This window comes from Amblyomma maculatum, chromosome 1 (genome assembly GCF_055883805.1).
Source record: "Amblyomma maculatum isolate TAMU_Amacu chromosome 1, ASM5588380v1, whole genome shotgun sequence".
In the NCBI taxonomy this organism is placed as follows: domain Eukaryota; kingdom Metazoa; phylum Arthropoda; class Arachnida; order Ixodida; family Ixodidae; genus Amblyomma; species Amblyomma maculatum.
Genome location: NC_139344.1, coordinates 351,224,425 through 351,240,310, shown reverse-complemented (window position 1 = coordinate 351,240,310; position 15,886 = coordinate 351,224,425). Strand labels below are relative to the sequence as shown.

Here is a 15,886-nt window from a genome sequence, read left to right as displayed (position 1 = left end):
GGCGGCGTCAGACTCGGGCCTGGACGACTCGAGAGAGCGCATGCATACCTTCAGCGAGCTGACGCAGGCCTATTGAGCCGAGCGTCAGCTCTACCCCCCCCCCCCCCATCATCTCTTACTATCCACCACCAAATCCTAGTGCGCCGTCTACAAACCCAAACCTTAGCTCCCCACGCCTTACTATCCCGCATGCACCCAGGTGCCTTCCCCCCATCTTGTTTCTTGTGCTTTCATCGCACCGCTACACTAACAGATATCCTGATGAAGTGCCCGGCTGATCCTCCCCCACCGAGCTCGGAGCTCTCCACCTGGGAGGAATATGGGAGGCCTTGCTGCGCGTGACGGACCCGCATCGGCAGAAGACCGCCATCACGCAGGCCGCGGATGTTCTGCAGCGCGGCAGCGACTGTGCAGCGAGGCCGCGCCTGGCCCGGGCTTGCGGCCCACACCTGTGGACAATAAAGTTCTCTCTCTCTCCTCGTTTCCCGCGGGCGCGAGGGATGGCTTGCTCTCGTTACATGATATAACTCGCCATTTTAGCCTGGGAAGGCGCATCTTTCCTCCCCCACATAATTCATTAGCAAGGCCCAGGAGATAATACTCTGGCGCCAGCTACAAACCCGCTCCTTCCCCTACCCCAACGTATATTCGTATATATTCAAAAAGCAGGTTGACCCTCAATGCAAAGAGTGTGGCGTCGATGCCACTTTAGACCACATTACATGTGGTGCGCGCCCTATCCGCCACCCTCCGATTTGCTACCAGCTCCATCTCTGGAGGAGTGGCAGGCCGTGCTGCGCTGCTCGGACCCGACCATCCAGGCTCGGGTCACTGAGTGGGCCGTAAAGATCGCTGACAGGACGCAACTGGCGGCTATCTGGCGCGGCCAACAATCAAACTGAACCCTCACCTCTTAAAACCGATTAAAATAAATGTTTTCCCATCCATCCATGTCCGAATAGAACTCAGTAAAAGGTTGAAAAGTACGGGAGAGAGAACCGCACCTTTGGGCACCCCTCGGGTTTGTCGAAATTTAGGTAAGGTACCCCAAGTTGACAGCAGTAAAATTTCCCGTCAGTCAGGAATGCTGACACCCATGCAACAAAGTAACCTGGGAAGCCTAGAACTTAACGCGAATACATTAGGAATAAAGAAAAGAACAAAGCTCCTGGGAGAGTGATGCTCAGCTCGGACCCGACAGCACAGCTTGCTCTCATCCAACTGGATACTTGGAAAATAAAGTTATTTCATTCAATCAACCTACTTTTCTCACCCTTTTTCGGTTGCACGCACCCTTTGTTTTTCGCTTTCGACTTCGGTGTCATGGCCAGTCGTGAAGCCGACGCCATTTTGAAGCCTTGACGACAACACCCTCAATGATGATGATGATGATGTTCTGGTGGCCGGCTCCTTTACAATGGGTGTACGCAGATGTATGTCCTGGCCAATCAGCGAGTGGCTATGTCACCTTATGACTTCCGGGCAAGCGCGGAGCCACCCGACTGTCAGGCGATGGAAAAACGTGTGCAAACATATAAAGAAATAATCGAAAATTGTAGATTAGGAAGACGTCTGATGCCGCCACCGGATCCTAGCTTAAATAATAAAGAGGCCATAGCCTGGCGGCGATTGCAAGCCGGAAATTTCCCGAACCCTGTCTGGTTGTTTCACACCCAGATAGATGAGAGAAAAAATGATAAATGTAAAGCCTGCGAAGCGAGGGGGACCCTCGACCATATACTTTGGGAATGCCCTAAGTCTACGGGTGCTAGGAACAGCATTAAAAGTAGAGAAGCCTGGGTAACCCTGCTGCGAAGCGACGTCCCCTCTGACCAGCCAGCGCCTCCTTATAATAAAGGAGGCGCTGGACCAGCAAAAAGCCGCCTGGCGGCTGAGGCCGTGAATAACCAATGTATATTCGCCATTCCTTAGTCGCGGAGGTTCCAGCCCCCGTTCCTTAGGCCTGCGTGCCTGGAGCGGGGAGTAGGGGGCCTCCTAAATCGGTGGAAATTAAAGTTTTAATCAATCAATCAATCAACCCCTGACAGAATGCGCTCATAGAATGTTCTCGCAAAAAATAACGGCATCAGTTGGCTGATGCCAGCGCATCGAACATTGTGGTGGCCTGCCCGCAGTGCAGAGTGCTTGAATGGACTAACAATCGCGGACGGGCCTCCAACAACCTACTGTTTACTGTACTATATAGTTTATTATACCTTTATCTTAACCTACCGTGCCATTTCTCCCTGTCGCTCATCTCTGCGATTTCATCTCCCTGTCCCTAGCTATCACTTTCCGCAATGGCAGTTAAGGTGCTTCAGGTGTTCAGATAACAGATGCCGGGGCTGAAAAATATATTTTTACTTGTTTTGTTTTATAATAAAGACCCACGTAATAGTACTTAACAATATCTGAACAACGCAAAAAGATGTGAATTAAAAAACTAGGTACTTACGAAGCCACGGCACGTGGCACCAAGTGGGCTTGCACTGAATCACAGCGCACAATGAACACATGGCGCAGCTACATTGCTGCCCGAAAACCAGGTCATAGAGACCTGCTCCTGTTTCCAGCCAGAATTTCCTCATCATAATAGTTGAGTACAATCAAGGGCCAATAAGCAAAACCACAGCTCCAGTCGTGCTCAGCTTCCTTCACTCAAAATGTCGGCACAGTCCGCCAATTAGCAAGATGAAAACAAGTAAAAAAAAAAGGGAAAAGCAACGCAACGTTCACTGGCGACAACTTTTTATTTAACTTTTTTTTCTTCGTGGACGCGCACGTGATGCTTCTCTTGGAACGCTGATTCTTTCGCCTGTCTCCTGTGGGTACAGAGAGCCTCTCGGAAGAACCTTGGCAAGACTAGCGACCGGTGCGGAGCTGAACGGTTAGAGAAATTTCAGGAATCTGCTGCGGCTGTGGAGGGTGGCTTGCTCCAGGCTCCGTCCCCTGCCCATTATCTCCTTCACGGCGCCCAGTGCGAACTGACCGAACCTTTAAGCGAAGCAGAACGCGGCGACGTGGCCGACTGGCGGCCAACGAACCACTCCAGGACGGCCGTCCAACTGCATTTCGGCGTGGTGGAGCCAAGATTTCGAGCGTTGCGTCGCTGACGAGGCTTGGCGAAGCGGCAGACGCCGCAGCCTCCTCGCTTGTGGCAGGATTCGGGGTGCGTGTTGATTCCGGACGGGCAGAAGGTACTTGGGGCGGCCAGACACGTCTTGGCGGCATGTTGGGCGACGGTTGACGAACCTAGAGAGGGTTTCCTGAAGGGCGTCCCTGCTCGACTGGGCGCGTCGAAGCTCCTTGGATGGAGAGCCCTACTCCAAGGTGTTCGAAAACGTCATCCGCGCTATGCCAGTCAGGATCGTCGGGCTAAAATCTGCGCGCACCCTCGCGTGCCACCGCTAGCCTATAGCGCACTTTCACTCAAACGGCTGTATCCGCCGAATTTAGGGGTGGAATTTAAAAATTCGAGCGCAGTTATTAAGCGAGGGCCCTGATGTGAAAGAAGCAAATATACGTAAGATACAAGAGAGCTATGATGTCAAAGAAGCGAATATGCGTAAAATACAATTTTAGGTTGTCATATATTCGAAAAAAAAATTAAATGAACCTAAAACAAAATGAATGAAGCCCATTCCGGAGCCCTCCACTATAGCATCTTTTTCTCTCCCACGTATACCCCTTTCCCCTTACTGCGTGGTTGTCCACCAAGAAGAGTTGCAGATACAGCGCCTTTCCTTTGCAGTAAACCAACCTTTAACCTACACTGACATCACATCATCTTCACCCGCGCTTAACCCGACCACGGTGGCCGCGTTTTGGTGGAGAAATGCAAAGATGTCCATGTGCTGTGCAATGTCAATGCACGTTAAAGATCCTCAGGTGGTCAAAATATTTCGGAGCTCCCCACTACAAAACATTTCTCCTTCTTACACTTCCTTCCCGGCCAGCGCGGTTAAGGCGTCCACCCAGAAGCTCGACACTTTTCCTCTAAACCAACCTACAGTTCTGTGAAACAAAATGGTGGTGGCCTGCTAAATTTAGCGGCCGCTCTCTGCAGTTTGGCTGGCTCAGCAAATCTGGTGCCTTCGTGCGCCACCCTATTTGAGTTGGCACCATGCTAAGAACGGCTTTCGTTGGAGGCTCTCTCTCCACTTCTGTTGTTGTGGCTGTAGGAAGAAGGAAAAGAAAATGCACGGGCCTGCTACTGGCTCTGTAGCTGAGCCACCTCCGCTGCCTCGTGCGGACAGAAGAGAAAAATATAGAAGAAAGGAAAAGGAAGAGGGAGAGAAAGACGCGCGCCGCAACAACAGCCGTAGTCCACCACCGAAGCAGTGGCGGGTGCAATGACAGCCTACAACAGATAAAAAATCGGTGGCTGGCTAGCCCCCGCCGCAAGCGGCATTGACCTACCGTCCCAGTCAACCTGCGAAGCGCGGTGTTGACTATCGTAGTGAAGCTTTTCGCTTCAAAAGGCGGCATGTTGAAGACGCTTCGTGTCTACTCTTATTTCAATGCCATGTTTACGGCTAGCATATGCTTTCGTGCCTAAAAACTGTAGATGCTTGGGAGTGAAAGTGGAGAGAAAGGGGAGTCGGTAGTGGAGGGCTACGGCGTAGTCGAAATTACTATTTCGACATCCAAATAGTGTCACGTGGTACTCGTCTTCCGGTGACGTAACCTAATTTCCGGTGGCGGGAAATTTGAAATGTTTAAACGTGAACAAACAGGAAATGACGTGTTTTGAGTGCACAAATGGATGGGAATGGTTAGAAAATGTGTAAAAAGGGGTAATCAACTAACTGCAGTCTGAAATTTTTCACGAGAACTGCAGAATCTGCAGTGCAGAAATGTGAAAGCCTGAGCGTTGCTGCTGCACACGGTAAATCGCGCACCCCTTGTCCAAACCACCAGCTTTCCGTTGAACACATCAAAGTTCACCGGCGTTCTATAACTGGTTTACAGGAAAGGAAACGGGCCATATCTGTCACTCGTGGAATCCCGCTGGCACACCTCGCAGACAACACAACAACGATCACGCTTACGCATTTCTCCACTGCAGATTCTGCACTGTTCTCGAAAATTTGTCTCTCCAAGTCATACAGCCGGAAAACCTGGACTTTCCCAGGACTGCAGTGAACTTGCGAAATATCAGTGACAGCTAAGAGATCGACTAGAGCGCACGAACTTGAGCTTGAACATCCGTTGAACGCGAACGCCCAGCGCACTGGAGAGATTGCTCATAGACCTTCACTTCACTTTTCACGCTTTGTGGCGACATTCTCCCCCGCGGCGGTGGCAATTTTCTGATCGGTGTCCAGTCCGCACAGCAAGATACTTGAAGCCGAAGACGTGGCCGCTCGACGACTAGCAAGTCACTGCGGGGCGGGCGTCCAAACGCGTCCTTGTACGACGTCGAAATGTTGCGATTTGCATAGGTACCTGTGACAGCTAACATGGCGCAGAGGAAGCTATGGTCTTACTTTTGTCAGTGTATCAGCCATATATCTGCTGTGCACAAGAGGGGATGTAGACCCAGAGGTGTGATATAGAGTGGTCATTAACCTCAAACGGATTTGCTGAAGGACGTCCCTGACCATCTTTTTGGCAGCTGCTGATGCTGCGTGCAAGTGCTTCTCCCGGGATTCGGGCACTGTCTTCATTTCTAGGGCGGGTGGTAGGGGTTGATATCAGAGCAGTAGTCGTTCTTGGGGGTCAGCAGTGTAAAGAAAATCCTTCACAAATTAAAAGGGCGCCTTCAGAAAAGCAAGCATTGTACACCTCTAAAGGTTGTATGTACGCAAACTCCTGGCTACGTGGATGTTGAGTCCTCTTACATGACAGGCATTTGCAGGCGGTCTCACGCATCACTGCCAGTCTACAGCTCCGCTTTTAACAATCGAAACTTTGCATCCACTAAGTCTGAGCGAAGCTGAAACATAATCTAGCGCAGGTTAATAAAGCGATGTATATGATATCACAGTAGCTAAAGTTTTTGAAGAGCTGTTAGCATAGATACCATGTAGTATGAAAAAGTGAGTTATAAGTTGATTTTGAAGCGATAGCTTCACTACGCGAGGTAAAGCCAAGGTCACCATGTGCTTCTGATGGCCTTCAAACAGCTTCGAGGCCAAGTTGGAACTTGTCACAACCACTTTGGGATTCTATGTTTACATTCTATGTTTACATGTATCTGATGATCCGGAAGATTGCATTGTGAGCTGAAAGTTTGTAGAGAAGAAGAGAAGGTGCTAAAGCCAAAAGACCGGCGGAAATGCTGGAACGTGAGGATCGTCTTATGAAATGCCACTGTGACAATGCTACAAGCTGCGAGCGACAAGCAGCACAGATGGCCGCCGTCGCTTCTGCGTCAACACCGACAGCAACAATGACCAAATTAAGCTATTGCTTCACACTAGGTTTAACCGAAGCTAAACCACAGCCAATTTTAATTCACTGCTCTTGAGTGCAGGTGATTATATTTCAATTTTCCTCATGTCTCACATGACCTAAACTAATCTTTCACATCATAACCATCGCTTGTGAAAGGAAAACATTTTGGTGACAGAAGACATTCCATTACAAAGCATTCAGCGATAGCAGCTGGCGAATACCACGTAGTGATTCATGCCTACTAATATCTTACGCATTGTTAGAAAGACGAAGTGTGCAGCCTAACTTTTATGTCTATATACTCCTTTAACATTCCAGAGTACATGCAGGAGGCACTGATGCACTGCTGATATAAGGGAAAGGAAACCCAAGCTCACGATACAGACGAGTCTTTCAACAAGCTTTATTCACAGCTTCTTATCATCACTTAATATAGTCCGGACCACAAAAAAAAAAAGCAGCAAGGAGCATGCCCATTTTACAGCACTGTGCAATACGTGAAACGCTAAGTAGTGATGTGCATGACAACAGAAAAACGGTCCCTTACATAAATGCTTCTACAACGAAGCATAAGCAATGCCTTTGGCCGCCAGCAGTCCCCGCAGCGCAGGCCCACAGGCCCACAATGTTTTTATCAATGCATGCTCGGCCGTAGTGTGGCCAGACGAGGTGAAGAGAATGACAAGAACAGCAAGGCGGTTTGCCAGGCACGCAATGAGCCTTGGTAACTTGTGTTGGTACAGTTCAAAATAAGACCAACCGAAACTAGCCAAAACACAAATACAACCAATCAGATTAGTTGGTTCCAATCGATTCCGGATTTGGGTCACGGCCCAAATAGTTGCGCTGATGTGGCAGTGATTCGTTCTGCCATCGGACAACAATAAGTCCGCCTTGCGCGGCAACAGCCCATTATGTAGCCCTTTTCCCAAGCATTTCACCCCAGAAGAGCCGCGCACCAGGCCGGGGGAAAGCTTGTACCCATTTAAAAACCGGTGGGTAACCGGCGGCACCAGAGATCGAACCCAGTACCTCGAATGCGAAGCGGATGCTCTACCACAAGGCCATACTTTTTGTCAGCTCCAATCGATCTCATTTAGCTGGGACGCGATAAAGGAAGAGCTTATGATGTGGGTGATCCTACTACAGTGACAGTGCAAAAAGCAAAACCTGCACTTCCCTCGCTGCATTGCCGTTCACTTGGTGCTCACTATTGCCCTGCCTGAGGGCCAAGCCTTTGTTCGCCTTCGTAGGATGTAAGCTTGACTCCCATGCATTTTTTTGTCACTCCGCACCAAGTTTCCGCAAGCGATTGCAACAGTCACACATACATGATGTGAGCAATGTCAAGCAGGCTTTGCTGGTGCTGCCCACTATTTCCCAACCAATGTTGGTGTGTTCTAAATATGATGTCATGGCAGCCCACAATGATGCCAGCGCCACCACTTGAGCTTGTGTGGTCTCTGGTTAAGTACTCAACGGTTTCCCACCTGGGCAGATCACATTGATTGTAGGTATCTGGTGAAGACGAAAACCAAGTCCACATGCTTTTGATTGCGCTCATTTATTGACTTTACTTCATCACAGCATGGCGTATTGATACATTTACACCTAGAGGCAGGAGTCAGGGTGCAGTGTACATGTAAATTGGAAACCTTAGGTACACTAGATGAACTAGCTACTACACACTGTTGCCGCATCTAGAGACAAGAGGTTGGTACACACAAGGTCACCAATTCCCATGTCCCCTACACCCTACTCTTGCCTCTAGGCATAACAGTATGAATATGCCATGCATTGATAAAGCAAAGCCAATAAAAGACTGCAACTAAATTTCTGCTGTGGAAGGGAAGCATCAAAGGCTAAATAATAGGGGTGCGCGAATATTGAAATCTTCAAATACAAATTGAATATGAATATGGGAAAACAAAAATGCCTTTGAATATGTCATCAGTGAAAGGAAAATGTATGTATGTATATACATATATATATATACACATAATTTGTCTTTATTTCAGAAATTACATGGCATTTGCAAATAACATCAAATTAAAATTGCACAGAAGTGCATACCATACTAAAAAAATTTTATATTGCATTTCGTGCATAAAAGTTTTGTAAAAGGACCTGCATAAAACCTGATGGAGCTGTCATATCACTGCTGAATACAATAAACTCGTTAATTCAACCTTTAAGCAACCAGAAAAAATGCCCAAATTAATCGAAAGCTTGATTTAATACACTGGTACTAAAAAAACTGCCGAAAAAAATTTGCATCCCAGTAATTGTGTGCTGAACACCTGCACAATGGTTATCTGTATATGAGAAAAAAACTGAAGTGAGAATGTTTTTGCCCTGGTTTCGTCATGTTTTGAGGGTGCTACACTAATGTCAACAATAGCCCTTTGCATTGCAGTAAAGTGCGCATTGCGGTGAATTCGAATACAAATCGAATAACATACATTCGATTCGCATTAGAAATTACAAATAATTGTCCGCCCCCTACTAAATAATTAAGCAAAAGATTTCCCAAGAGTCATGGTTTGAACCGAGCAGGGTCTTCTGTATTTTAAGAGTGCGAGCCCAGTTATGGAATGAGGTCCTTCCAGCTTTCAAAAAGTGCCAATTTAGTTCAGGGTCAATGCACCTTCACCATGGAACTTGGCAGAAAAACTCAGTGCCATCCAACAGACATCATATAAAGCACCTAATGTGTGATGATTTTGTGTTGCATAGTCCTACCAGCAGAAGTTACAAATTCTACACAGCCCATGCTACATGCCCCACATCACCTGAAGTTATCCCACTAATCAAAAAGATAAATAAAAATTCATGAGCAAGCTGTAACTGCCTTATGCAAGAAGTAATTCTGATTACAAGGTTTTACACCCCACAGCCACCCCAAGAACTTTCACAGCATTGCATCAATTATAGTCCACACAGAGTAAGCTTCAAATACGTTTTAAGAGTGAAGATGCTTGCTTTATTTTATTAATCACTACTGGGACCACCTTTGCAAAAACGTCATTTTTCTTGAACATCAGAGCTCTAAAAATTGTGTGGGATGATTTTCAAATCTCCAATTTTCACATTGTCATTTTTGTCGACAAAATTTCAGCTTAGGAAACCTATCGTTCCAATACTACTGATATCAGCATTGAAGCGGGCTTTCTGAAGCAATATTTCATGAGAAACCCAAACTGTGCCCTTAGTTCTATTCCTTCATGCTAAAAGAAAGATAAAAACGATGAAAAAAGTTAAATATGGTGACTATTCTAGTCAAATGTATTAAAGTTAATGCAGAATACACTGGCCGCTCCTTAGGCTACATTGAGAAAATTATTTTTTTCCGCAACAATATTTTGCTCAGCTAACACCGTCACCCTTGTCATGTAGGCCGCATTACATTGTTCACACTTATTCTCACATACTGAAATTTAGCAGAGATATAGTACCAGCAAAGTTGCCAACTAGCCCTGCAAGTACCAATTAAATAAAACAAGTGTTTCAAGCGTTGACTCTTAAATGTATTGTCTCCCTTTCAGAATAAAACATTTGAGAGAAAATTTACCTGTGCTAAACCCACCTTGCTCATATATTTTGGTTGATAAGAGTGGCTCATTAACAAGGCAACAGATGGATTCTAATCAGTATGTGTCGCTACGACAGTGTGCTGCTACCTATGCTACCTCTATACATTAATTTAAAAAAAAAACATAGCAATCAAGCAGGTCACTTTTGTTGTACACCATAAAGTATCACAAATGCCTTCAAATTAAATATTCATGGGATGTCAATTAGTTGATGCACAACCCCGTTGTGTGTCAATACTGCTCAGAGTTTGCTAATCTTGACATTAGACTTAAAATCTTATTTCGTGACAGTAAATAGCGCCGGAATCAGGGAAAGAATATTGTGCACCTTCATCCCGCCTATTAGCGCTTTATCAGCAGGCTCACCACACTGCAGTATCAAGTTACGAAGTCCTTCATCACAAGCAGAAACAAATAAGATTCCCCAGAAGCTCATAAAATGTGTTCAGATCCTGTAAGTGTAACTTTTCTTTTTTTTTTTTAACGAAACGTTAAAATAACCTACCAAGATCTTTCCGGGGGGGCTGTTCCCCTTTAGGTTTGTTTTTAGGTGATGTTTTTAATTCTTAATTGCCGCAAAAGCAGGCAAACCCTTACTAATAAAAATAAGACCAGTTTCTATTTCTCCCACGTCAACAAAAGCAACAGTCGAAGCAAGCCTGACAACAGTAAACTTAGTAATTTGTAATCGGACCACAAAAATTATATAAAGCAAGCCAGAACCATTTAACACGGCATTAGATATGATACTGCCACAGTGAAATGTTATCACGGCCACTGTCGCTCCTGGTGCCCGCAGAACTAGCTTGTACCGTTGTGAGCAGTACGAAAAGAAGCTGGGAAGTGCAAGGTAGATAGTCACAAATTGTACTTGCAGCCATCCATGGCAGTTGCTTTTTGCAATAAATTGGAAAGAGTGCAGCGGTCTTACCTGCTGCTGACCCACCTGCCAGTAGATGTCTAATAACATAACATTATTAAGGCTCGTTAACTGCATTAAGGTGGGTTAAAAATTCCAAGTATGCCTGTGGCAGGTGGGCAGTTTGCAGGTGACAAGGTCAAGCACTGATTGGTGGCCCTTGGATCCAGAGTCAGGTACCCTACCGCCAGTCCACGCAAGCAAGTTCATATGGCTTTGTTAAAGGTGAGGCTTTATATTTATGACAGGTGGTCTCTCCCCAAACATGGTAGTTTTTGACTATGCGAAAAGCTTCGCCAGGCTAGTCAACTCAGAGTCTCACGTGTGCTCCTTGTTAGAAACACATATAAAGCCCCGGTTAACCAAGCCGTATGAACGTGCCTTAGTGGCCTATACGGGTAACGTGAATGCAATGGTCCTGGCAGGCTGAGCCTGACATAACCGCCCCATGTCAAATGAGAGACACAAGTTGGCACCTCCTGCCAAGTGACCGCGGTCATGGACACGAACACGGCACACAGCAACGAGGGTTAGACCTGGCGTAGTATATTGCTTATGCAATAAAAGCCACAGCTGCACATGCGCAAACCACGTGACGTCACAGGAGAGGCGCAGGTGGTCGGAGCCGCCGCTGCCGCCGCAACCGCGACTCCGCCGATTGACCTTTAGCCAGTGCCGTGCGCTTTCACCGGGCTGTGTTTATGTCTACACCGAAGTGTAACGGTGATGATGATGTGGAATCAAAATAAAGTTTAATCTTATGTGATGTACGGCCGTAATCAAGGTTTCACCGTGATGATGAGCCATAGAATATCTATAAGGTGCAACCATGAACAACAAGGTAAGCCACAAATACACCAAGGAACCACAAGCTAAGCCATCACCAATTTTTTTGCCAGCACCACGAAGCATTTTCATGTGATAGCGTTAAAGGTCACGCAGCTGGCAGCTGGCACGACCACACACTGAATGGATATAGGGCTGCCTGGTGTTACACTTGGCAGGAACAGCCAACTTGGGTCTCTCTTTTCATATGGGACGGTTATGCCAGAATCAGCCTGCCAGAACCCTTGCATTCGCGTTACCCCTAGGCCACTAAGGCACGTTCGTACGGCTTGGTAAAGCGGGGCTTTATATGTGGGCTGGTAGCCTACGCTATCGCATCATATCCTTAAAGGCGAAGCTTAAATGTCCACCTTAACTTCATTTTATGCTATCATTACCAAAATCGTGATGCAGGAAAAACTAAGCAAAGAAACTGAAAGGAAGAAAAGAAAAGAAAAAACATTTATCGCTACAAATGCATGCACTGTTGGTAAATGCAGTACTACCTACATGTTACCACTACCCGTGGCTGACAAAGTGTCCCACATATACAGTCGACAACCAATTTTTCGGACACCCTATTTTTCGGACATACTTGATTATTCCACATGTACAGTTGACGACCGATTTTTCGGACACCCTATTTTTCGGACGTACTTGATTATTCTGACTTTTTGCCGACACCAAGACATACCTCGTAAACTCAATGTATTACATGGTCAAAATTTCTGACACTGTAGGGAGGGCTAAGAAAAGAAACTGAAAATGAACGCATGAGTTGTGGTCGCTGCCTCTGCGGAGCAAGCATTACTCAAAGACGACTGGCAGCACAAAACTGATGCATATGCCCACGTTTATTGCCTCAAAGGCCACAATGTGTTGCGAAATTATCTAGTTGACAGTCTAATTACTTTCTGAATTAATAAGCCAGAGTTCTGTTGTAAATTTTGGGACCACCGAAACCTTCAAATTAACCACATCTTTAATTATACTGATTTCAGGTGATCAAGGCTTTACTGTATGTACAGGAAGAAACAAGGTTAAAAAAAAATGGTCCATTGGGACCACATTCATTCGGCACCACCTGCTTCAGTCTTTTGCCTCTTCTGCCCACTGGCACCACTTTCAGCATCTGCGCTGCTGTCCGCCTCTCTCTTCACAGAAGAGGACGATTCGGGAGCAGCCGGTGCTTCTGCAGGACCAATCTTGGCATCCTTCTCTTCGTCTTCACCGTCTAAGAAGTCATCCCACTTCTTTAGCCGTGCCTCGAGCTCCTCTTCAGTCTCGAAAATTTTGTACTTTGTTCGGCCGTTCCACGTCTCAGCTGACAGCTGACGTTGTGCGAACCACCTGCCGTTCATCCGACTGATGCAGGCATCTGCTTCCTCGGGCTCTTTAAAAGTGATTGTTGCAACACCTTCGGGATTTCGCTGTAAAACATCGAAAGGCACAAAGGAAGCAAATTTGTTTAGCAGAAACAAACTCGTATGGCTCAGTCTTTTGCTGCCTTTGCCTTCAATCAAAGTGCAGTTGCTATTGTGCGTCCTCACTGCTTAAGCTCACACATGCTGGAATGCTCCGCGGCGAACTATAGTTGATCTCGGATATATCGATAACGTGATATATAAAATATGCCACAGACGACCTACTCTACAACCCAGAAATGTGAATGTGGTGTACGCGCACTCAGTGAGTGAAAGCGCGTGCACCAAATATTTGGTAGAGACAGACTGGTGCGCTGCAGCTCGCGCTGCAGCGCTTGGTACAACTGCTGTTGAGCTTGAGGCTCACATCAAAGCCATTGCAAACAGTGCTTTGGAGAAAGCCACCACTGATCATTTTGTAACACACGAGAGCTCTAATGCCCCTATCACATGGGCAGGGCTGAACTCCTTTCAACTCTTTTCACCCAAGGTCGTCTTTATCTCGAGGGAGATGTATGCAGTGTCAGATGGCAGTCTTTTAGGAAAGGAAGATCAAGGAAGTTCCTAGCGAAAGGTGATCGGTCACTTCCCTTGAAGGGTAAAGGGAGTACTCTCGTTTCCAATACGAGTTACTTTTGAGACACTAAACAGAGTAGAACCTCGATTATACGTCCCCCGGTTACAACGCATTTGACAACCCCGGCAAAATCTCCATAGAGATAATGTATCAAAAACCTCTATAATATGACGCAATTTTAGGCAGACCCCGCTTCATACAAAAGCTGGCTTGTACTGTTCATAAAAGAAAAAAAAAAGGAAAAAAAAAAAACGTTCTGGAAACGCAGGCTGGCATACAGGTGCACTGCAGCCAGTCGATAACATGTGCACGTTATCACTCCACCTATCAAGATACGTGCCCAAACCACTCCGGACGGCAACCGCAGCCTCAACGGCCATTTTATTTTATTTGTTTGCTGTTGTTGGAAACCAGCCCTCTAGCGGCGAAAATGTGCTGTGTTTAATGTTAGTACGAAAAAAAAAAATCAATTTCAGACGTAAGAAATAAAGGACACTTTGCGGGACCCTATAATATAGCATAATGCAACATTAAGAGGCCAGCTGGAAGTAAACTTAGGCCTGCCTAAATTTTATTTCTGAGATACGAAACTGTTACGCTCAACCACTCCGGATCAACCTGCTCGGCGCTGCTGGTAATCCACTCATGCCGATTATCCGAACGTGATCTGCGTCTTCCGAAGAAACAATGCGATTCTGAGCCCATGAGAAAAAGTGCAACGTTTTTACTTTGGATAGATTGGGATTTGGCTGATTTGGCTTCCCTGGTACCCATGTTGCCAACATAACATAGTAAAACCGTGGAAACCGAAACCGAGTGGTGGCGGACTCAATATGGCTGTACCCCAGCGCAGCTTTTACCAACCAAATCGCAGTATTCGATTATAACGCGAGAGTAGACTATGAGAGCCAGAAATCATGAAAAGACTCTCGTTACATTCGAGTAAATACAGTATGTGGGTTCGACTGTACATTCACAAACTCTTCTTAGACACTGTAAGCCACTTATGCTATCCCTCATTTGTTTCAGTTTATATGCTTTCTATGACCCTTCTAAAGATTGAAACCAAATTAAAACGCTTCAAGGAAAAAAGAAAAAGGATGTATGGGCACATTTGTCACTACATCTTGAAGGCACGAGAAATGCAGAAAAGGAAAAAAGTCACAATTTCAAACTTGAGAAAGTCTTACACCTAAAGCGGCAGCCTTCCGATACCTGCCACACTGCCCCCTGGCACACTTACATCATACACGACGACCTTCTTGACCTCTCCGAACTGGGAGCACTCTTCCCGCAGGTCCTTCTGATACTCCAGGATAAGGGTAGGATCCGACTGCAAGAGGACAAAAGGTCATGGTGTACACAAAGTAGTGTGATGTCTTCTATGCTGCAATTATTTTGAACATTAATCATCACAGTGTGAAATTTCATAAGTGCTCCCACCCCAAAATGATTATAACAGACATGTGCATAGTACACACGTCGGTGTACACACGTACACAGTGTTCTAGCTACAACAGCAAATAACTCCAGACAACAGAATGTCACCGACAAAAGGCTACAGTAAAACCTCGTTAATTTGGCCCCCGTTAATCCGGAAATTAGGATAAATCGGCATGATCCCTCCCTCCCTTCGAAAATGTACATAGGTCTGTTGCAGCAAACTCTCGTTAATTCGGCGTTAAATTGTGTTCGCACTGGTTCAATCAGACTAGAGACGGGCCGAGGCTGCCGCAGGAAATGTTTTCGGAGCATGCATCGCTAGAGCCATCATTTCTCAAGGACCGAAAAACGCCAGAAACTGCTATTTCAAAAACGTACGGCAGGTGGTGCTGCTCTACACTTTAAAAAAAACAAAAAAAAACATCAAAGGTGGATTTTGGGAGCGCGCTACAACCATCATCTATCCACCCGTAACTGCATGCTGCTAACGTACAAAAGGTGTCGCCGTGTGTGAAATGTGTAGTGCCCAGGGACTCTGGTAGTGGTAACGGTGCTACTGCTTTCTGTCAACGTGCAAAGTACTCGGCTAAGTATCTAGCAACAAAAGTGAAGATCCTTAAAGTGTTGAAGGACGGCGCTTTCACAGAACAGGTGATGCATCAATTCGACGTCAAAAGAAGCCCTCTATCAACAAACATCAAGAATG

General features: G+C 46.2%; 1 protein-coding gene across 1 annotated transcript in view; it reads right to left on the bottom strand.

The window, feature by feature from the left end:
• Window positions 1–12,572: 12,572 nt before the first annotated feature.
• Window positions 12,573–15,886, bottom strand: part of barc (RRM1_TatSF1_like and RRM2_TatSF1_like domain-containing protein barc) — a 31,282-nt gene continuing 27,968 nt past the window's right edge. Inside the window, exons 6-7 of the mRNA XM_084590312.1 lie at window positions 14,981–15,070; window positions 12,573–13,166 (exon numbers count right to left, since the gene is read on the bottom strand). Of these exons, the coding sequence (XP_084446438.1) occupies window positions 12,807–13,166; window positions 14,981–15,070 (450 nt within the window). The 3' untranslated portion in view covers window positions 12,573–12,806. The remainder of the gene's footprint in view (window positions 13,167–14,980; window positions 15,071–15,886) is intronic.